The sequence below is a fragment of the Erpetoichthys calabaricus genome, chromosome 6 (genome assembly GCF_900747795.2).
Source record: "Erpetoichthys calabaricus chromosome 6, fErpCal1.3, whole genome shotgun sequence".
Classification (NCBI taxonomy): domain Eukaryota; kingdom Metazoa; phylum Chordata; class Cladistia; order Polypteriformes; family Polypteridae; genus Erpetoichthys; species Erpetoichthys calabaricus.
The window spans coordinates 24506167-24530378 of NC_041399.2; the positions used below are offsets into that span (position 1 = coordinate 24506167).

At 34.8% G+C, this 24212-nt stretch overlaps 1 protein-coding gene across 2 annotated transcripts in view; it reads right to left on the reverse strand.

The window, feature by feature from the left end:
- The window catches only part of mtrr (5-methyltetrahydrofolate-homocysteine methyltransferase reductase), a 144508-nt gene that overhangs the window by 62377 nt on the left and 57919 nt on the right, over positions 1-24212 (reverse strand). For both annotated transcript variants that reach the window (XM_028803413.2, XM_028803415.2), the window contains exons 7-9: positions 23478-23631; positions 21934-22022; positions 18044-18224 (exon numbers count right to left, since the gene is read on the reverse strand). In XM_028803413.2, coding sequence (XP_028659246.2) covers positions 18044-18224; positions 21934-22022; positions 23478-23631 — 424 coding nt within the window. The remainder of the gene's footprint in view (positions 1-18043; positions 18225-21933; positions 22023-23477; positions 23632-24212) is intronic.

Sequence of the window (24212 nt, forward strand, 5' to 3'; positions counted from 1 at the left end):
GTAAATTATAGCTATATTGTATTTATACTTTTGTTACTGTTACAAGCACATATTACATACATTCTTGCTATTTAATTAAATAGAAAGGATAAGGAAACTCAAAAGATCCTCTTCGTTATGTGAGGCATCATCAAAGAAACAAAATAATAGTTACAAGAAAACATCAAGGGAAGTCATGCCAAGAATTAGCTAATGAATGAACGCATAAGAACCACAGACCTAAGTGAAGGAATAATCAAGAAAACAATTTTAAAAAGCATAAATGCATTCACTGAATCTTAGGATCATAACCTTGGCAAAAAAAGATGATTTTGCGTAAAGACAGTTGGTGGGGCAGACAAATCCGTTTAATGTCTGCTATCATGGGAGCCACACTTCGGATCCCTAAGCAATCTCATATAGAAAATATCAGTAATGCTATGAAGGGTGACTATAGCACAATTTTAAAGAAATTCTTACACAACAATCAGTAATTTAAAAACGTCTCAGGGAAGTAAGTAGGGTGGAGGAAAGACCAGGGATACTGGTGTGATGTGAAGGGAGTTCTGCAAGTAACCCCTGAATCTGACAGACACGACCTTATTTAAAATATTGCCAGCTTAAATGCAGGAGATGACATAAGCAAAACTTACGCTGGAGTGGAGATGCAAAACTGACAGGTACACAAGTAATTGGTCCTTAGCCAACTAATCATCCAAGCTTAGGCAAATGTTGTCTAAGGATTTCTTCGCATGTTAGTAAAGACTAATTTATGGCCCACAGCTTTACCCAACATCATAAACTTTGCATAGTTGCAGAAAGAATGAGATCTTGGGTAAAAACAACTAAACTCAGGTTCCTCGGTTGGGAACACTTTCTCTAACAGTATGAGGTTCTCCAAAAATTTAAAGCATTTTAAAAAGAACCACTGTCATTTTGTATTAAAAGGAGACATAGCGGAAGGATTGGAATGTGAGCTCATGAACAGCTGAAGCCTACTGATGGTCTACTTTGCATCACTGTAACAGTGAACAAAAGTAGCAATGAAGCTAAAATAAAACCTAACTTGTTTATTTATCTTCTTCAAAGTGGAAAATCCACTCCAAAATAATACAGATACACAAAGAATACAGAAGAGAGCTTTCTATTATTAGCTTATTACAATTTTAAAAGAAAAGCCATTCTTTCATTATTATCCCAGACAGGGTCAAATGAAACCAGAGAAAACAAGGCAATTTCTGATTTAAGGAAGGGACCAGTCAACACCAGTCCACTTCAGCATATACTTAAGATATTATCTACACTTACTTGGATCAAATTCCATCTTTTAAAATACCATCCAATTTCTAACAAGCTTATTGAATTTTTGAAAATATTTGAACAATCAGTAATGGTACAATCAGCACACCTCAAGACTTTATTTTTAATAAAAATAAATAAATAAAAAAGAAGCAGCAGAAAACTCCAACTTAAATTTACATTCCAAAAGCAATTTTCCTGTAATGATTTGTGAAGATGAATTGATGCTTTTTACCAGTCATCAGCACAGTTAAGAAACCCTCAATTTCTTACTGTCAACTTTCACGTTATAAATAACAGAATGTTGAAATGTGTTAATTTTTATTAACATGAACTTTTCTAATTCTTTGATCTTTTTTTATTTATTATTATTATTAACATTGTTACTTAACTGTTTAATATTACACAATAAATGTAAAAAAACATTCACACCTGTTGTTATAGACAAGCATGTCAAGCTAGCTTTAAAAGGCAAGTATGATTGTGCCCCCTGCTGGCACTGAAAAAGTTCACAAGTAACTGGAGAACACCACTGTGGTTGTGCTCATAAGGAAGCATCTAAAGCTGAACTTTATTAATGATTTTGCCAGTTTTATTTTAACACTTTTTCCAGCAAGAAAGAGGGGAAATAAGCTATAGATAATGACTGACATTCCATTGCATATCAAAATCAAATGCCAAAAACAGTCTTAAAGACAAGGTAAAACAATATCACACCTTTGTGTTAACATATTTGAACTTGGACATATATCCAGTAACACAAAATAACTAGATGTGCATCAGACTATATTTTAAGGAAAACTAGTTTCTACAGCCTGTGGTGGGTTGGCACCCTGCCCAGGATTGTTTCCTGCCTTGTGCCCTGTGTTGGCTGGGATTGGCTCCAGCAGACCCCCGTGACCCTGTGTTCGGATTCAGCGGGTTGGAAAATGGATGGATGGATGGATAGTTTCTACAGCTCAGTACTAAGGCACGGAGTTTCATTTACATTCTACATTTTAACCTTGCATTGATCAATCACAGGATTTCCAATCAAAATTAAAGAAAGAAGCCAGTCAAAAAGGAGACATTTAAAAATAAATTAAATTCACCCTCTAATTGAACTTGCTTATTGTATTTCAGGTAAAGAGGGCCAGGTCAAATGCAAGGGAAAAAAATGGTGCAGGGTACAGTCAGTTACACTGAGCCAATATATAGTCACCAACAATCCGAACACATGTGTATTTAAGGGAAAGAATACTATCCACAGAGGAAAACACACCAACTACAAGTCAATTTAGGATATCCTTTTAAATGACACAAGATCTTAAAAAGTGCCCAGAACACTATGCATCTCTAACAGTTAAGCACAAAGTACAAAAAAGCATCCAACCAAAAATGCACATACACTGCCTGGCCAAAAAAAAAGTCACCACCAAAAAAAAAAAAAGGCCACACACTCTAATATTTCGTTGGACCGCCTTTAGCTTTGATTACGGCACGCATTCGCTGTGGCATTGTTTCGATAAGCTTCTGCAATGTCACAAGATTTAGTTCCATCCAGTGTTGCATTAATTTTTCACCAAGATCTTGCATTGATGATGGTGCACTAGGCATGATGGGTGCATCACTTCATCTGCCTCTCTTCTTACCTTGATGTGCCCAACACTCTGGAACAGGGTAAATCTGGACTCATCAGACCACATGACCTCCTTCCATTGCTCCAGAGTCCAATCTTTATGCTCCCTAGCAAATTGAAGCCTTTTTTTTTCCAGTTTGCCTCACTGATTAGTGGTTTTCTTACGGCTACACAGCTGTTCAGTCCCAATCCCTTGAGTTCCCTTCGCATTGTGCATATGGAAATGCTCTTACTTTCACTATTAAACATAGACCTGAGTTCTACTGTTGTTTTTCTTCGATTGGTGAAATCAAAACGTTTAAGTGATCGCTGATCACGATCATTCAGGATTTTTTTCCAGCCACATTTCTTCCTTGAAGACGATGGGTCCCCACTATCCTTCCAGTTTTTAATAATGCGTTGGACAGTTCTTAACCCAATTTTAGTAGTTTCTGCAATCTCCTTAGATGTTTTCTCTGCTTGATGCATGCCAATGATTTGACCCTTCTCAAACAGGCTAACATCTTTTCCACGACCACGAGATGTGTCTTTCGACATGGTTGTTTAAGAAATGAGAATCAGCTCATTGCACCAGTTGGAGTTAAATAACTTGTTGCCAGCTGAAAGATAATCGCCCATGCAGTAATTATCCAATAGGAGGCTCATTTATTATTTATTTATTTATTAACTATTTGCTTAGTTAAATCCAGGTGGCGACTTTTTTTTTTTGGCCAGGCAGTGTATATCTATCAGCTGGGTTACCTGGTTTCGCCCAGGAAATGTCATAAGACAATGGACCTCAGTTACAGTATCATCAGTTAACTGGATGTATCACAGGTACTATGTAACTAATTAAGTGCTTTCTTGTATACAATATTTGTTTGTTTTTTTACCAAAGGCTATTACTCACAGGCACTATGGTGTAGTGGTTAAGGTTTTGGACCTAGGACATGAAATCCTGAGGTTGTAGGTTCAAATCCTGCTACTGACACTGTGTTATCATGACAAAACACTTCACCTGCTTGTACTCCAATTGGAAAAACAAAAAGAAATTAAATCAATTGTGTCTTGATTATTGTAAGTCACTTTGAATAACTGCATTAGTCAAGTAATAACTGGAGCTGCTTACTGTTGAACTTGCTATATACAACTGCATGAGTAAAGCATTCCTGAATTAGATCAATATCTCCTTTTCCTTGACCATTTACAAAAGTCAAGTCACATTACAAAACACAATTTTACAAAAAAGCTTTTGTTTGAAATGAAACATGCTATCAGTAGGAGTAATATGAAATTTGAGTATATATTACCATTATTAGATATTTTACTTGTTTATATGTCATTCACTCAGGTATTTTTTATGTTTTTCATCAGTTGTTTGATCAAGCTTGCATTTTTTTTGCCATACCCATAAGCAGACAATTAAGTGCTAACACATCGTATTGTACTTGAACATATCACAAACATCAATCACGTTTACAGGCTGCATATTTAGGCTGCCCAAGTAATTAACTGAATGTTTTTACTTTTGGGGTTGTTTTCTCTTGTGCTTAAAGTGGAATAAAATAACTGCTGGTTCTATGTTGTGGAGGTGGCTTAAACTATCAGGGGTCCCCTTTAACACTAGAATCCCTGAAGCTGACGAAAATATTCATAATGCTGCACCTCCTCTTCAGGGTCTTTGTTTTGCAAATGTGTCAATCAGCACAAGCAGCAAGCAGCCTGCTATCCCATCCCCTACCGAGGCAGCTGAAGTGGGAAGCAAAATTCTCAGACCTGAAGTCTCTTTATCTGGGAGTTAGGTGTATAGGTGTATGGAATTGTATAAGGTAAATAATATATCATTTGGAATACATACATTTCATGTGTGTTCCGTGTCTACTATGATCTGTTCAAATGTACGATCACAGAAAATGTGAGGAAAGAAATGTTGAACACATAACTAAAACATAAACTCTGAATATTTTCATAGGATTCAGGGATTCTAGTGTTAAAGATTTGCCTGAAGATGCGAATGTATATGTAAAGTGAAGTAGTTTGTACTATTGTATTGTATTGTATTTTGAGATAGTAATGATAAACTGGCCATCTAGCTCTGTGAAGAGGATTTCTTACGTTCTGTTCTGTGTATTGTATTGACCCCAATTTTGACACCCTTTTCTCTCCCACCTAACCTGAAAGGGGGGTTTTCTCTCTGATTTACCTTCCCCTAGAATTCTTCCATTTTTCCCCCCCCCATACTATGTTTTTTTTTTCTGCTATTTATCATCCTTTTAAGAAGTCAAGGCTGGAGGGCTGTCAAAAAACAGAGCCCATTAAAGCAAACTGAGGCATTGCTTATTTGATTTTGGGCTTAATAAGAAATAAATTATTGCTGTTGTAAAGAATTTTGGAGAGCAATTTGTTCAAAGTAAGCAGACACACATGTAAATGAGAACAATTTTGGAGGGCAGTGTGGGAGTCCTCTTTCAAAGTCTCTAGATGCAAACGTATATTATAATGGAGTAGTTTGTGGGAGACCCATTAAGTTTAAGCCGTCTGTCCTGGTCTTGGAACTGAGGACGCATCTGTTTTTTCCTATCCAGGACACCACCTCATCTTCATTCATCTGTCCATACTATTGGCTAGTGCTGATGTCAATTGGTAAGTGCCATGGAAGTTAACATAATATTAACAAATATAGACAAATTAAAAAACATGTGTTGGGCAGTATTTTTTTCTATAGCAACACCAAATTCTAATCAAATCATTCAAAAGCATTTTTGAGGTTTTGGGGTATTTGTTTTTTTTATATTGTAGGTTTTTTTTTCCCCCTTTCTTAGCGGATACCTACTGCGCTAAATGAACCATCCTGCCAAATTTCAGCTTTGATTACTAGGAAATATAGTAGTATTTTTTATTATTGAGTGAATAAGGGAGTCAGTCAGTCAATTTCGCATCATATATTATATATATATATATACACATATATACACACACACGCACACACACTGCACATATGTTATGTATACAGGAAATTAAAGTCTCAAAACAGTTAACTGGAAACGAATGCCACTGACAGTAAATGCTTTCACATATGACGTGCACACAAGACAATGAGGTGTTATTTACATGTGCTCTTGCATCCAAACTTAAAAAAAAAAAAAAACTACTTGTACATTAAATCTCTCTAATGTGTTTTATTTACAATTGGCTGCACAATATGCATACACACACTCCAAAACCATTTCTCTAAACGGGTTTAGAGTGAATGTCACAGCCATTAAACGGTCTCCACCAGGGAAGGCTCAGAGCCTACCCAAGCTCTGGACTGGTTTAAGTGAGTTTATGATGGACGAATAGTTTAATACGTTCCTATAAACATTACATTTGATGCAGAAAGCATGGTTGCTAAAAGAATTATGACAGTAATTGTCTGTCCATTTTCCATTATATTTAATAAACACATTAATTACCCTATTATATGCATATTTTAAAATGGTCATTATTTTAATGTTAACAGACACTGACTGATGTGTCGCCAGAGACTGAAAGTCTCAGTGTGGGCCAATTGTAGCAGCTGACACATACATCGTCTAGAAAGCCCCCTTAGACATCTTTCATATTAACAAAGGAAAATATTTACTGGCAGAAGGCAAGAAGACTGACTCATGACCTTGACAAAGTAAAGGCAGTAAATTGGGAATATGACAGAAAAGTACAAACCAATTATTTATTTACTTTGATTAAATGCAAGTCATCTTCACCTCTGTAGGCAAACTTATTCACTGCCAAACTTTCAGGCAGCCATGAGATAGTGGGATTTTATGCTAGCAAATTTGTATTACTTGGCGCACGTCTGTAGTTACAACGACTCATTATTGAGACAGCTCAAAAACAAAGCTACATGAAATGCTTTTTTTTCGAGTAATATAAAGGTACAGTATGAGATAAGACGGACTACTGTATTCTACCAACATTGTCAGTACAACCAGAGATATGCCAGTTAGAGTACCTTAATGAAAAAAAAATGTAATAAAGAAAACAAATACATATAAGATGGCTTTATTTACTTCATATAATCTAAAGGTTGCAATCCCATGCTGCAAATACAAGAGCTTCAGACCCTTTCTTCATTGCGTTAGGAAGAATGAACTGGAATGAAGACTGAGCATTTGTGCACACTTTTTCTGGTATATAAGTATGAAATAATGAATATTGATAACTTACTCAACTAATGTTATGCTAAGAAAATTTTTAACCTTTAATAATTTAAATTTCAAGAACAGTACTGGAAAGTTTTCAGTATATGTTATGCAACTTTAATAAATATTGATGGTCTTAAAATAGGCATTTCAGAATAGACAAAGCTCAAAATTTTAGCATAATTTGCTTTTCAGAAAATATAATTTAAAAGTCTAGTCTATTGCCTTAAGGTTGAACATTAATTGGCATAATCTTTAAGGAGGTTATTTAATCTCCAAAGTCTGCAGTTAACTTTCTAGATATGTCAGTCTCCTCAGAAATCTATATACAATTATTAACTGTTGCATTACAATACTATAGTAAAACTGGCCCAAGTAATGTTTGCTCCATTGAAAACAAAGTGTATAATATGAAATAGAGGTCAGGCAAAGACTTGTGCTTAACAAAAGACTTCAATAACTTTGTATCAGTGTCAAACACAGTACACAACTGTAAAACTGTATTGTCAGGAAAATCAGAAATTTATAGAACCAAGAGCACTATTCCATTCATACAATAACTATTAAAGGATAAGTTCGGTATTTTAAGTTGAAGTTATTTCTTCACAATCATGGTATATATTAGTTAGCCACATGAAACTGTGTTCTAAAGTAAGGCAATATTTCATAATCTTTATAAAAAAAAATAAATAAATAATAAAAAAAAAAACAACTATCCCACTCTTCCAATTTATAATATAGCTAATGGGTACTGGAGTTCTCATGTTATAAGAAGACTTAAAACTTTTGTTATTAAATGTTATTGATTATTGAGATTACACATAATGCAAAATAGAAAGGAAAGGAGAAAAAAATCAAAAAGCAAATCATTGTTGTGAGTTTCAGCCATTTAAAAATGAGACCGGATATGCGCTTCACTTCACCAATTACCCCATTTGTCTTACTCTGTGGCACCATTTCAGCCCCACTGGCATGGATTTACGTTAGAAAGCCATCATCAAGTGCTCTTATTAACACTGAATGTTGATGCCCACATGTGAGTTGTTGTCTATTCTGTAGGCAACCAGACAATAATAACTCAAAAAAGTCACACTAATGTTTACATTCTTACACTATACGGAAGATACTGCCTGCTCCTATTGGACTGATGCACTCATGTGCTTTGGTAGGAGGAAATATTGAGCTTGTACGTAGCATACGGTCAGATGACAAGAACTGAAAAGAGACAAGTATGCATGCACACATCCATTCATTCTCCTTATCCACTTTTCCAGCGCAGGGTCACAGTACAGCTGAAGCATATCCCAGCAAGCATCAACCACAACGTAGGAACAATCCCCAGACAGGGTATCAGTCAATTGAAGTAAAAACACACACACACTTGTGCTCACACACTAGAGCCACTTTAGCAAGGGTCAATCTACCTAACCTGATTGTGTCTGAACTGTTGAAAGAAACTCAAGCACCCAGGGAAAACATGCACACTCCAAGTAGGGAACACCTGGGGCATGAAACCCATTCTTCTACGCTGCAAAGCAGCAGCGCTACCCCTGCACCACTATATCAACCAATAATAGTAATAATTATGGCCATCCTCAATATCTTCCAACCATAAAACTATTTGTATATTTTTCTCTGCTATAGGCACAACAATAATAATAATAATCTAAAGATCCAGCTATCCATCATTGTAATCTGTTTATCCAGGGCAGAGTCATGCTGCAGCCAATCCCAGCTATCATATTGAGCAAGGGTGAAACAACACCTTGATAATATTAATATTCAAATGTTATAATAATATCATAATTGTTGTCCCCAATACCTTCCATCCATTAATCTATTCATATATTTTTCCCACTATAAGCACAATAATATTAGTAATAATAATCCATCCATGTTTTTAACCTTCTTATTCAAGGCAGGGTCATAGGGCATCTGCAGCATATGCCAGGAAGCACTGGATGCAAGGTGGGAACAATACCCAGACAGGGCACTAGTCCATCAGAGGATGAACACACACACCCCACAAGCCAATTTAGCAATGGTAATCCATCTAAGTTTAATCAGGCTGAAATTTAATTAGTACAGATGTTTTAGCATATGTAGTGTGGTAGCACCAAACTGTCATTCTTGTCTCTCAGCACCAGGTTCAACAAAGAATACTGTACTCCCAGTGTATTTATTGATTGACTGGTATCAATGAGTGTCAGTGAGTTTTCACTCAAAAATGTTGTCCTCAGTTCTTTCATTACCAAATACTGTATATCCTCAGCAAGAGTAGCTCATCATGTATTTAAAAAAATGATTTCATGCTTTAGTGTTTGTTTTATAGTTCTATAGCTACTGCATTTAGAGAAGTCAGCAAGAAACATATCCTCCTCACCTTTAGAAAACCGGGACTATGATACCCATTAGCTCCATTGCAAAACATAAGAGCAGGCCAGTAATTTTTTTTATTTTTAAATAAGCTTCACTTTTGAAAGCAATTTCATGTGGCAAACTAACATACAATGATTATGAAGAAAAATCTTCAACTTAAAAAATACCAGATATCTCCTTTAATAATTTCATTATTTTTTTTATCAAGTACAAAGCAATAATACAAAAAAATACCATTTTAGATTATAGTCACTATGGACAACTCATGACTGTGGATTATCTGACAAATTATTTACAACCTTACTTTAATGCATGTACCACACTAGTACTATGAGATTCGTTTGCAGTAATTTCTCACTTGTACCAGACATTTTAGGTTCCTCATGATCTGTGACACTGATTTTTACAGAATTTGAGCTATACAGGCCCTCTATCTACCCACTTCCTTGACCCACATAAACAACTGCAAGTTTGCATGGCATTAGAGTGCTACTGAGCACCAGTCAAATCAGGCTTGGGAGCATGCACTGGTACAGTACATTGCAGCACCCACCACATGATGAAACCGCTGAATATCCTGGTTGGCAACCCCCCAGGCAGACATGCGGTCCAGTCCCACCCTCCAGAAATGACAACCTATCTGCTGCAGCCAGGTTACGTGGGCATTCCCTTGACCTGGTCCAGCCGCTCAGGTCCTCAACAATGAGGATCCAGTGAGCTGTATCACCTTTCCGGAAATCATGTCATATTCTGTAATGCTGTGTGACACCCCATGCAAAGGCACTATTGCATAATTCTAGACTCTGGGTGCCAGTAGACATAACCAAAAGACGAGGGGATGGGATTAGGGAGACACAGACTGAAAAATAATTCAAAAACAAGGTTCTGTTTTATTCAGACATGCCAATCCTATTTACAAAACAAATGTCTTGCAAAAAATATGTATAAAGTCCAATGCAAAAACACTAACAAACAAAGAAAGAAAAAAAAATAGTGTTATGGTTATATACAGTATTTACAGTGGCTCCAATTCAAAAGTGATGGAAATCAAGAAAAAGACTATTCTTCCTCCTTCAAGCAAAAAGACAGTGCTGAAGCATTGGTTTAAACCACTGAATGAAGGAAGCATCTCTGCAGGTTTCACTGAGATCCTAATTACAGGGGTACCTTATGTACCTTTGCTCTCACAAAACATTTTTATTTTAGTTAGCATCTTTGACAGACCATACCATTATAATGTACAGGATAAAACAGAAACCAAAATAAAATACCAAGATCAAATAAATATAGAATCAATAAATCAAAAAAAGTGGAAGAGAAGCAAATGACCACTTTTTAAAACTAAATGTAATCAGTTAATTACTCTTAAATAAAATGCAAAGATAAATCTGGCAAAATGAGCTGTTCATGAGCTTGATTTGAAAACTCTTCTTAGGAATGCAACTTTAAAGAGTCAACATAAATGAAAGTCTTCTGAATGATCTAACTGCTTGTGTCAGTGGTATGACGATGTCTGGATTCTGATTGTGACAGCACTGACTGCAAATTATTTAATTTTTTCAAATATTGAAAAGAAAATGTCAAAGAATAAATATAGTATGTCAATTTTTCAAAGATAAATTCCAGAGTATATGATTGCTGTTAATCATTCGTTTTCAAAGCCATTTTAAACTCCCCCCACTCATTAAAACACCCCCTTTCATTTGTACATTGGGGAATCCCTCCATTAAAAACAAGACTGAAGCACCTATTTAAATGTAGCACTATTAACAGTAATAAATGTGTTAATGCTAGCAAATGGTAATTGTTCGGTAATTAAGAAAAACATGTTTTATACATGATGTCTTAATAGGAATTTATTACATACTTTTAAATCTCAGTTGTGAAATCAAGCAAAATTATTTATTTTTATGGCACTCGTATTAGTCCTCCGCATCAGCATATAATGTTAAAAAGTACTTTTTATTATCAGCTGTAAACCCATAATTTTATCTTTAAAAAAAAAAAAAACACTTTCTCCTGCTTGTAACCCATTTCACTTTTTATTTTTCAAAGAGTGAAACCAGCTTCTGGTATCAAAATTATTTTGCCTTAAGTAAAATTAACATTTGGGAGCTCCAGTTTTCACCTTATCACAACTCCCTTCCTTTTATATTAATAAAAAATGAAGAAAAAAAACTGGTAGCCTTTTTTAGTACTCAAGAGATGTGGATGAAACAAAATGATAATGAATAAGAAAAACAATTATAGTATGATGTACAGAACATTCTGAACAGTGACTAACATATCTGGTAATTGAGGTAGCTTTGTGACTAAGTCTATAAAAATGCTAAAGGGCCATTAGTGCATATTCAGCAAGTTCCAGGGGAAAGATTATCATTATTTCATACTGCAATAGCGGAAGCATATTTTGCATGGGTTTCAGAAACTGTTCACAACAGAGGTTCACCTCTGCCAGCCCACTTCACAAATGTATCGGATGCATTTGGCATGGAGACACAATGGTTAGCACTGCAGACTCGCAACCCCAGCCTCCTGGTTTTGAATCCCATGCTAAGTCATTGCCTGTGTATGTGGAACGCATGCTCTCTTAGTGTCCTCATAGGTTTTCCCTCCCAGGTATTCTGACATTTCCTCTCATACCCCTAAAGATTAAACTGAAATTTCAGGTTGGCCCTGTGTTAGTGTCAGTGTGCAAGATTTCGCCCTTTGGACTTGGTACCTTGTACTAGAATAATTTCTGAATTGTGCCCAATGCTGCCAGCATAATATTGGGCCATCCATGACCCTGAATTGAAAAAAAGTGGATTTAGGAATTTTATATAAACCAAGCGCATATTTCCATTCAAAAGTTACATTTATCTACAAAATATACATATGCACTAATAACTTTCAGACATTAATACAAGTACTGTTTTTTTAATTACACTAAGCTACAGGCCAGTCAAAATAATACAGTATCAGAACGGGTACAACAGATCTAATGCTGGATTGGTAGGCAGTCTAATCCAAATTTACTTTGCTGCAGTTACCTATCATACCTATCACCATTATATTTATGGTGGAGAACAAAAGAAAGAGAATTTGTTTTTTGCTTACAGGAAGACAAAGTACAAACAGTTCTTTATCTTAGAAAGTTAGGAGAAAAGCATTCCTTAACATACTTTTAAAGAAGTCAATCCTTGCAATCATTCCCATATTCCTTTGCACAGTTTTTAGTTTGCTGTATGTGTGCTTTGTCCAGATGTCCCCTTGACAACATTATTTACTGATACTAAATTATCAATCAGCCAAAACATAAAACCGGAGCAGCTTGATGTACTTGATATACTTTAGTGATGACACCTGTCAATATGTGAACAGAGATAGAGCCCAAGAACATGGAAACAAACCTTGCCTGAGCCAAATACTACAGTATGTAGGACAGGCTTGAGCAACACGTGCTATATCTAGACACATGTGAGCTTCCATTATGGTTGATCGACAGGCCTCATCACTAAAGTATATATAGTACATTACGTTATACTATCAATTTAGTGTTTCTCATACGGTTAACACTGAGAAATTTATAATTTTACACAAAAGCATGAACTTACATAATTTGCCACTCCTAGAATAAAGAGGGATTACAAAAGAGTCGACACAAAAAAAAAAGAAAATTAAGGTCATCTCTGGGATTCATCCACATTTACCTTTGTCAAGGTTCTCGCCTATTTGTAACATGTAATTTTGCTTTTCTTTGAAAAGATTTTCTACTAAGTACTGACCTAGTACTTGTCTGCTGCAGAAAGGACCCTATACAAAGCGAGTCTTAACCACTATGTTATGTATGTACTTAAGAGTTTTCCTTTACCGTGTATTTCCATTGATCTTTTTCTTGTGGTCTCAATACCACAATGTTTTGTCAACACCATTTTGTCTTGCCCTTAGAACATTATTGATCTCCCTTGTATTATGACTCCTTGTCTGCTTTTTCAACATGGATTAGCTAAATCCCTGTGGCTCCTATTTATTCTTACTACTTTACTGACCCGACCTTATTTCAATACGCCTTTTGGTTGTTCTATAGTTGAATTTCTTAGGCGCAACTCCACTGTATGTAGCTTTTCTTGTTTTTACCTTTTTAAAAATCAGCAAACTCCTGCAAAGAATGTGAAATGCAATGGATGGCAAAATGAAGGTTTTAGTAAAGATCCCAAAATTTCACATCAGTGTTATTGCAACAGCCTCTTCCTGTTCAAGCAGAGGTTCCTGGAACTACTACTTCATCAACAGCCTTTGAGTGTCTGTTACTTGTTTCCTCTGGCAACCTGATGCCTTACTATTATCTCTTAAGCAGTTATGCATTAATAGCTGGAGGCCGACAAAGAGACCTTCAGCATTAACCTTTGACTGAAATACTTATCAGTTTGATTTATGTACAAACTTGCTTTAGTATGAAATAAAAAGCATTTATGGTTTTAAATAACAATCTCTCATCCATGTGTTTAATTATTAAATCCACTAATAAAAATAAAACTGCTAAGCTCACTCACAACAAATGAGAGATACTATAGCCGGTTTAATTTGTTGCTGTTGCCCTGTGAAAGTTACTTTCTTAAATATGAAATCCATGTAGAATCAAAAATGAACAAGCCTTTTCATTACATAACTTAATCAAATTCTAAAATCTGCCAACATCTTATTGTCCAACACTGATTTCAACTGTTTCACGTACTTGAGAAATCGACTTGTTTTCCAGTTTTTTGTTTTGTTTAATACCAGGTACATCAGCTTTTTTCAGCAATGAACACAACATTTTGCTAAAATATCCATTGAAAGTAAATGTCATCCAACTCTTTAATCAGCCTGGCTAAATAATGCATCACATCTGTGCAATACTATTATCAGATCTAGTTTTATTTTATTCTAAAATTAAATTACCGCAATAATGGAAGCTAAGGGGGCAGAAGCATCGTAAAACTCAACGTATTTGGCAACAGATTAAAGTGCTATCACAATAATCATTTCCAGGCCCCAATAAAAGGCTGTTCGAAAATGATTATTTTTTTTATTACCTTTATCGATCTAATGTACAGCAGCTTGAATAATTACTTTCTGTAGATAATTAGGAGAGTTGGGACAAATAGCAATGGCATTCCATTTTGAACAGCACATTCAAAAATCTGTGACAGCCACATCCATACATTTGGGAAATGTTGAAAAATTGATATTCTGAACAGCCCAGCACAAAAAGTACAGTACAGTACTTGGTATATGCTGCCCTCTTGTGGAACTTCAGTGTATAATTTTGTGAAATAATTCTGCAATAATTAAATTCTGTGTAAATTTAAGCTTTCTACACAAAGCATGATTGATGAATTTCTAGTCAACAAAATATTTTGAGTCAGGATGAATCAATCATGCAAAAATGAATAAGAACTATTTATTATTATAGAATAAAGTATACCAGGTGGTGTACCATATTCTTACATATTTGCAGTTTTAAAATTTAAAAGGCAGTATGTATACACTTTCACATACATACATACATATATATATATATATATATATATATATATATATATATATATATATATATATATATACATATATATATATATATATATATACACATATATATATATATATATATACATATATATACATATATATATATATATATATACATATATATACATATATATATATATATATATATATATATACACACATATATATATATATATATATATATATATACACACATATATATATATACACATATATATATATATATATATATATATATATACACATATATATATATATATATATATATATATATACACACATATATATATATACACACATATATATATATATATACATATACACACATATATATATATACACACATATATATATATATATACATATATATATATATATATATATATATATATATATATATATACATATATATACATATATATACATATATATACATATATATACATATATATATATATATATATATATATATATATATATATATATATATACCATTTTTCATGTTCTTACCTTTGCTATTCTGTGTTTTATAATAAGTATTTGCTTTGCACTTGTACATGAAAGTAAAAATAAATATTGGTAGGGTAATTAAACAAACACGCACAATAGTACATTAGACCTCTAGAACAGCCGTACAGCTAAAAGGTTTGTGAAAAAGTTACTCCAAGCAAAAATAAAACATTCTGCAATGTCACAAGTAGTTTGCAAAAATATTTCCTCAGCATTTCATTAAATTCAGTAATCATCAGTTTAGCAGTGGGGGAAAATGAATCTCTGGCGAGAAGAATTGCTGTACATACTGTAAATGGTCAGGTATGCAGGAGCCAACTCTGTTTGTGTATATGTCATCAAGGGTCATAAAGCTGATACCATAATGAATATTTATTCTAGGGAAGTACAAGTATACTTAATCACATGTTAATCATTCAACTTTCCACTTTAAACACCCTTAAAAAAAAATAAAGAACACAAGTGAAGCTGGGACTGTTAATACGAGTCTTCTTAGATTCCCTTCTGATGAGGAGTACGAAGATGCGGACTTGTTATAAAGACGATGCTACATTTGAATTGAGCCAAGTGAATGAAATGGCACAACTGATACACTTTTTATCAATTCTAACTACTTTTATGAAAGTCATGATAAAAAGTAAAATTTAGGAGATAATGACAGCAGTCCTACTTTTCCTAAGTTTTATTCTCTATTGTTATGTTTAAGCTTATTTGTTGGTTTTACTTTTCCCTCAATGTTTCTCCAGTTATTTTTTTAAATCTTGTTTAGCTTTATTTTTATTTCCTTCCCTATCACCTGCAAATTCTCACTTTAAATGTTAATTGCCTTTGCTTTGCATATTTTTCAAATTTCAAGTTAATGTACAATGCATATACAATGCTTCTGCTAGAATCCTAAATATCACACCCTGGGATAAAATTCTGCAAGACCTTCACGGTTTGCCTTTCACATTATAAATACCATATTCTACTACTCCTTTTTTAGTTTCTCCATTATCTAGACTTGCTTATTTTAGTAACCACATTCTGTACATCTGTTCATTGATATACATTATGTCCAACACTGCAGGCTTGGGTCTATAGATTACTAGTATTTAGTGCCTACATCCTACATTTTACAATGTACTACCATTTCAATATGCATAACATTTCTTTACAGATCAACAAAAGTTTAGAAAGAAAAAAAAGAAAAAGTGCATTAGTGGGGAGCAGTTTAAAAAACTTCTGCCGGCAGCAGTTTTCAAGCAGTTTCAGCCAAATGCTTGTTCCATTGAAATTAATGGTAATGCTTATAACATGCTGGGGAAAGAAAAAAATAAAACACACACACACACAAAACACACACAGTGTTTTTGCAGCATTTTCAAAGGAAGTCTCTACCTCTTCCTGTGGAACAAGAAAGAAGTTAAACAGGCCATTAAAAGCAAGAAAATAAAATGTCCGCTTTTTTGTGCACACGTGTTTCAGTCATTTAGTGACAGCTATTGATGAAGACATTAAGCAGGCGTGTAGTTTGAAATGAAGAGACAAGAACTAAACAAAGGTTATAAGTATTCATTTCATTTTACTCAAATTAAACTTAACTACAGATTCTTTAACACAGGCAGATTGAAAGCATAGAGGTAACATTCGTGCCTTACAGTGCCAGGGTCTGCATGAGCTTTGCATGTTCTCATTGTGCATTTCTGGATTGATTGTTATCAGCGAGTGCGCCCGTTTCAATACTAGAAATACTTCTCAATTAACAAAACATGTTTAGTCCTTCATGTGGTGTGAACTAAAAAAACATCCATCCACAACCCAAGCCCACAAAGATTTGTGGTATGAATACTAGGCCACTGCGCCACCATTTGGAAATCTATAGCAAGTAACGGAATTAAAACTAAACAATTACTTTATTTAATGATGTGTACTTTAATCATGTCCGAATTGTTTAATTTGTACTTTTAAACTGTGGAGCAGAGGAGTAAATCAAGAAAAAAAACATCTTTGTCCCAAATATTAAGGAGGGCACTGTATACCATGTTTGTGAAGAAACAGCTTTGACGTAAAAAATACCAAACTTATCCTTTAACCCAAAATCTTGCAAATGCCTTTTAATCCTTTCCTGGCTGATACATATGATTACCACCCCACACATCCCTGATGTTTTCAAAGAAATGATTCTAAGTTCTAGAACATGGGTGCAGGCATCGTCACTTTAATGCAAAATTGGACAGGGCCAGTATAAAATAGGTCTGACTGTTTACCAAGGTCTTCAAAGTACTACTGATAATCAGAAGTTTAACTGAGTTCAGTAGTGGGGCATATTCATTTTTATGAAGACTGCATATGTAATAAGCGGATTTTTTTTTTTTCTGTACGACTCTGCTCTAAACACTTCTGACCAAATTCACTTTGGAAAGTATGGTTCATTGCAGAAAAATAAGATGGGTGGCAAAGTAAAAGTCAGCCTGACAGAATACAGTTTATACATACAGTAAAGAGATCTGTACTCAAAGCTAACTATATAAATGTTTTTGTCAAAAAAGTTTGCACTAACCTAGGATTACGCTGAGAGTTGGCATACAAGATGGAAATGCACAGAGTAGATCAAGAATTGACAGGCTCGGGTTTCTGATGAAGTGGTTATAATCTGCAAAACCCTGCTTGCTGCACAGCTCTTGAAGTCGTCGCTTTTCATGTTCATTGGTGGTGTATTCAACCAAGCTTCTCAAAAAGGCCTAGATTGAAAACCAAGGAAGAAAGATTAAGAAAAACACACACACACACACACAAAACACACAACAGGTTATTCCAAAGTCACTATAAAGTACCATCCCATCAAATATCTGTCCATGGCGTTTCTGCACATTGTATTGATAACAGCAGCAGGGAACTTGAACCTATTCTGGCAGCAACTGCAATAAGAAATTAAACTTACCCTAAATGGATGCCACTGCACAGCAAGGCATACTCTTGCACATACGCACACTCATACCTGGCCAATTAAGACTAGTCTAAAGTACATTTCTTTGAGATGTGCAAGAAAACTAATATGAATTTCCACTCAAGACAGTAACCTGGTCAGGAATCAAATCTAGTTTTTGACTGGGGCACTAAATACTTTGTCATCCTACAGCCTTTCATTTTGGTTAAATGTGTCTATTAAATAACGAGACTCATTAAATAACTCACCTTTCTTTATATGTATTACAAATTTAATGCTTGTCCCCTTCAATATACTCCCCATTTGCACTAATACATTGCTGCAATTTGGTTTTTCCACTGGTCGAAGGCATGGAGCAAATCAATTTCTGCTAGCTGTTTTAACACATCCGCCGTTTTCTTCTTTACAGCATCAAATGACTCCAAACGTGTCCCTTTACGCACGGATTTAACTTTTGGGAAAAGATAATAGTCGCACGGTGCTAAATCGGGCGAATATGGAGGATGTTCAAGCGTAGTAATGTGCTTGCTGGTCAAAAAAACTGCTTTACAGAAAGTGTTGTGTGAGCAGGCGCATTGTCCTGGGGAAGAATGAAACCATTTTCCCACAGATACGGCCGTTTTTTTCTGGCTTTTTCTCTCATCTTTATCAAAACTGCCATATAATAATGCTGGTTAACTGTTGTGCCTTCTGGAACCCATTCTTCCAAAATTACACCCTTGATATCGAAAAACACAATGAGTATGGCTTTGAATTTTGACTTGCTTTGACGAGCTTTTTTTTATTCTTGGTGAGGATGGTGTTTTCCAGTGCATTGACTGTCTTTTGGTTTCAGGATCATACTGGAAGATCCAGGTTTCGTCACAAGTGGTTACTTTATGAAACAGGTTTGGATCTGCGTCAAGTTGCTGCAGAATGTCAACACAACATTCCTTGCGACGTTCTTTTTGCTCTGGTGTGAGAACCCTTGGGACCATCTTTGCACAACTTTTAAACTTAGCATTTTTTCGGCACATTACAGAAAACACAACCAAACTAAAAGGTGACTCACAATCAACTGAACGTCACAGAGTGTTGCTGCTTGTCATGCAGGTTCAGACATGTTCAAGGTCACCACGCATGCAGTTATAAGCGGTTCTGAATGCTTTGCTTACTAGGTAGAATTACAGTCTCGTTATTTAATAGATACACCTGAAGTGACAATAAGCAGCATGTATTACAGAAGCTACCTTAGAATTTTGATAAAAATAGTGTCAACATATTGGGCAAAACAACTCCTTTCCTCATTGAGAAGATTTGAGGTAACTCAGTATCTTTTGTGAAACATTCAAGTGCAACCATGTAACTTGGCACACTGAGATATACATTTTCATGCATAACAACAGAAAGAACATGACTGAAAAAAATACTATTATTTATCTAAAAAAAAAATACTGCATGGAAAACAAAAATTAAATTCTACTTCATTTCCAAGCCCGCAGTCAGCCTATTTACTTAAAATAATGTATCAGGCTTCATGTGGAGGTTCTTTCATACCAATTACAATCCAACTTTGACTATAATTGAGTGGATAACTATAAAGAAAAGCTAATTATGATTTTTAAGACTTCTCTTTTTTGTGGTTCCACCTCTGCATTTTGTTTAAATGTCACCATAACAAATCAGCATGGTTTCCTCCCATTAAATGTGTTCTGTGGTGATCTACCTTCTCTTAAAATCTGTTATAAACACTGCATCCACTGAGTGTAAAAAAGTGCTGAGCTCTGTCTTCATTTCAAGTTCAAGTTGAAATTCTGTTAAATATACACAATACTATGAAATTCCTACTTGCATGTCTTCTTCAGTCCTACACACCAATGACAGCAGTACAATAACAGACAAGAAGTGGCAACAAAAAAAAGAAGGAAAAATATGACCTACAAGAAACCAAAGAGAGAAAAGCAAAGAAAAAAAAACACAACAACAACAACATATCAACAGGCAGTAAGCCACCAAATGAAAATGGAAAAAGGATTATTTTTAAGGAGGTCAAAGTATAGAAGATGGGGATGTCCTGTAAAATGGTGCATGCACATCTACTGTACTGGTGTCAGAAATTGATAGAAAAAAATCAGTGTACATCTATTGTTAGGGAAAGGAGGATTCTAGCAGACTGGAATAATCTGTCTACAGAACAAAAGAAAGGGTGGCACTTTGAATTGTGCGTAATACTGAGCTAGAAGGAGGTTAAAGTTGTGAATTGCTGTTTGGCTGCATGCCCATGGAACAAAAATGGGGCATGATCTTTACTGTCCGGAAAATTCAGGGCATACAAAATAGAATACAAACTGTTCTTTGTGGATGGATAGTTTAGGTCTGCAGTGGTAAATGAAGCAGCATGCACGATGGTCAAGAAGAGAATGGTAAAATGCAAATAATGGTTGTTAGATCAGTAGTTTTATCGTTTATAGAGTACGGTTCTCTCAGGAATGTGTAACTGCATTAAACATAGTTTCTTTTCTTTACATTGTTTCGAATAAAAGTATGAAACTGGAAAGAGAGACCGACAGACAGAGATGGGATGTCAGATCAATATATAATCAACTGCAATGTATTTACAATAAACTTCCAAAATAAAATACTGCTGGCAGAAAAGTCTAGCAGTCACCCACTCATTCATTTTCCTAACCTGTTTAGTTCACGGGGGTCCAGCACTTCCCAAAATATCAATGACAGCACCCTGTTAAGCAACCCTAAATGGAATGCTAGTAGACCAGTGGGTACACGAACACAAACATTTGCGCACAGACATAAAATGTAATTCGCACATCTTTGGCATAAAGAAAAACATTACAGAACTGAGAAAGAAACCATGCAGTGAAGTGGAGCACATACACATTCCACACAGCCATACTCGAGTCCTTAGATAGTTAAGACATATAATAACCAAAACTAAATAAAGTTAATATCTAATATAGAACCAGTCTACCTTTACAGTATTTAATTATTTACACAGAAAATGAAACAGTAATGAACATTCCAGTTCTGCTAGTGCCACATTCAAAATGAACACCAAAGTATAGTCAACAGTTCTCTATCATACTCTTTTTACAGATCACTGCTTGGTCTCTATTATTTTAGAATAATTTTTTTCAACCGTTACATTTATGACTAGGTTTACATCATTAGAATCTATTACTTATAGAAATCTGAAGACATATCAAAGGCATATTAACAGCAGTTTGGTGTGATAGCTAAAGACCAGGAATTTAATCCACTAGGCACTTCCCAACGGCGTCCCAATGTGTGGCCATAAAGGAGTCAACTGACCTGTCTTTGGTTCAATCATAAAAATTTTTATGTACAGTTGGAAGGCAACATCAAAAATATTTTTTCCTTGGATAAAGACATCAAACAAAAAAACAATAATATTTCATGCCTTTCAATTGGCAGAGACACATATATTCAGATCCTACTTGTTAAGGAATGAGTTTATATGTAAATATAAATAAAAATAACAATACCTTCTTAGGGATAGCTCTTATTTCCAAACACCACATGAAAATGTACTGAAGGGAGCTATGTTCAGGTATGTATGATGGTAGCTGAGAAACTTTTAAGAAAGAGACAAAACTTACATCAAGGCACTGAAAAATGTAAACATTTTACGTAACATAGGTTGTGTAATCATTTAAAAAAAGGTAACAGCAAAGACTATTAACTTATAGTAAAAAGAGAAATGGTTATATATCACAGCAACCATTAACTTCTCACAAGTCTTCATTTGCTAATTGTCACAAAGACAAATTACCTAAGCAAAGCAATATAAAGAACACCTCTTTTGCTCACATAAGTTAGAAAGTAAACGAAAAACCCTTTATTATATACTTTAAAAATGTTGTATAAAAGTGGAAGAAAAGGATTTTTATAGTCAAAAAGATACAAGACCACTATCAAATAACCTTTTAACCTTTTCCATATTTACAACAGGAGTAAAATACACAGTGAACACAATATAGGCAGATTACAATATCAGTGAAGTTCATTTTGACATTTTAGCCTGCTTGAAAAGCAAATTTATCATGGTAATTTAATAAAGTCATGACATAATCTGAGTCTAACTGCTGCTTTTCAACATTTTTATCTTTAAACAGCTGAAAGGTCAAGGTTGGATTGAACTCAAATTTCATTGAAGTCTTTCCTTCAAGTCTTTTGTGAACTTCTGAGCAGTGGTTTGGCTAATGTTGATATTGGCTTGAAAAACGTTGTTGAACTTTCAAAAGTAAAAATTGAATACTTGGAATTCACCCAAATCCTAATCAGCTCTCAAGACTAATGAGTACAAATTGCTCACAAAGAGCATAATTAGTCCATTCGCTCTTAGATACAAAAATGTCTTCAAAAAGTTTAACAACGGAAACACAGACACGAAGGCACATGTTTAGAAGATTTTCTAGGGATATTAAAACATGTTCATTCATTGAAAGCCCAAAGTTAATATTTTCATTAAAATCTTGATCTAAAATCGAGTTTCTCTCTGTCAGAGCATCACACAAAAACCATTTCACCTTTTTCTACAAAGCTTGCACTGGACTTGTGCCAAAACTTTTTATCATCTTGGCGCTGTAACCTCCATCATAATTTTGTATTATAATTAAAGCCACTTTTGATGATGTGTGGAGTTAATTGCATTTCTAGGCATCCCCCAGAATCACCTCTGCCCTATTTCTGTTTTTATTTTCAGTTTTCTGATGCTGTATGACCTCTTGATACTTTGTTGCAATCTCTCAGTAAAGTACTTTATTTATAATTGTTTGTGCTGTAAATAGTGCCACATAACATCTGAGTGAGTGTCCACTAATACATAAAACTCGTGTTTTAATCAAAATATATCACTCTTTAGTCACTATGTATTAATTTAAAAAGCAATAATTGCCTTGTCTCGGCTGGAAAATGAAAAAAAAGCATATTAAACCTCATTGCCAAATCAAAATGAAGTAAACTGCATCAGATACTGGAGCAAGGTGTAATTTATGTAATAATCAAAAAACCACAATATTTCATATACCTTTCTTTTTTGTGTCTGGTTTAACTTGCAGTTTAACAATATGGTGTTTTTTTTCCACAAGCCCCAATCTCAAAAGCAACTCTTCCACTTCACTGTTGTTGTTAGGACACAATAGGTCAAAAGAATCACCAGGCTCATATATAAGCTGTGTTTCCTACAAACAAAAAAAAAACAGATTACTTGTAAAAGTGCAACACGCTCTAAAATGATCAAATTTACATTAAGGAAGGAATGGTACAGCAGTGCCATTGTTGGTATTACTACCTCAGAGATCCAGTCTTCCGTGTTAGAATCCCACATACAGTCATTGACTGTGTGCAGTTTATACTTTCCTCCTACATCTGTGTAGGTCTTCTCCAGATTTATTGTGTTTCATGCCATATCCTCAAAGACAGGGGCAGATCTACCGTTAAGGTTGCGCACCCAGGGGCCCTTGAAGGGTAGGGGACAAGGAAGAAGCTCCTGCACCCAACTTCAATGAAAAAAGAGAAAAGTATCCACACAGCCAAAGCAAAAATGGAAACAACTGCACTGCATGAAATGACCAGGTATCCGCAAAATGAAGTGAATCATTAAAAGTGAGATTAAGTATCTGTTAGAGAACCCTATTCATTAACTCACACAGGGGTCTGTTTGGAGTCTTAATCTGGCCTTTCCCAAAGATGTCAAGTTAGGTTATCGTGTATGTGAGCTGTGATGGACTATACTAGAGAACTGTGCTATTTTACCATAGCT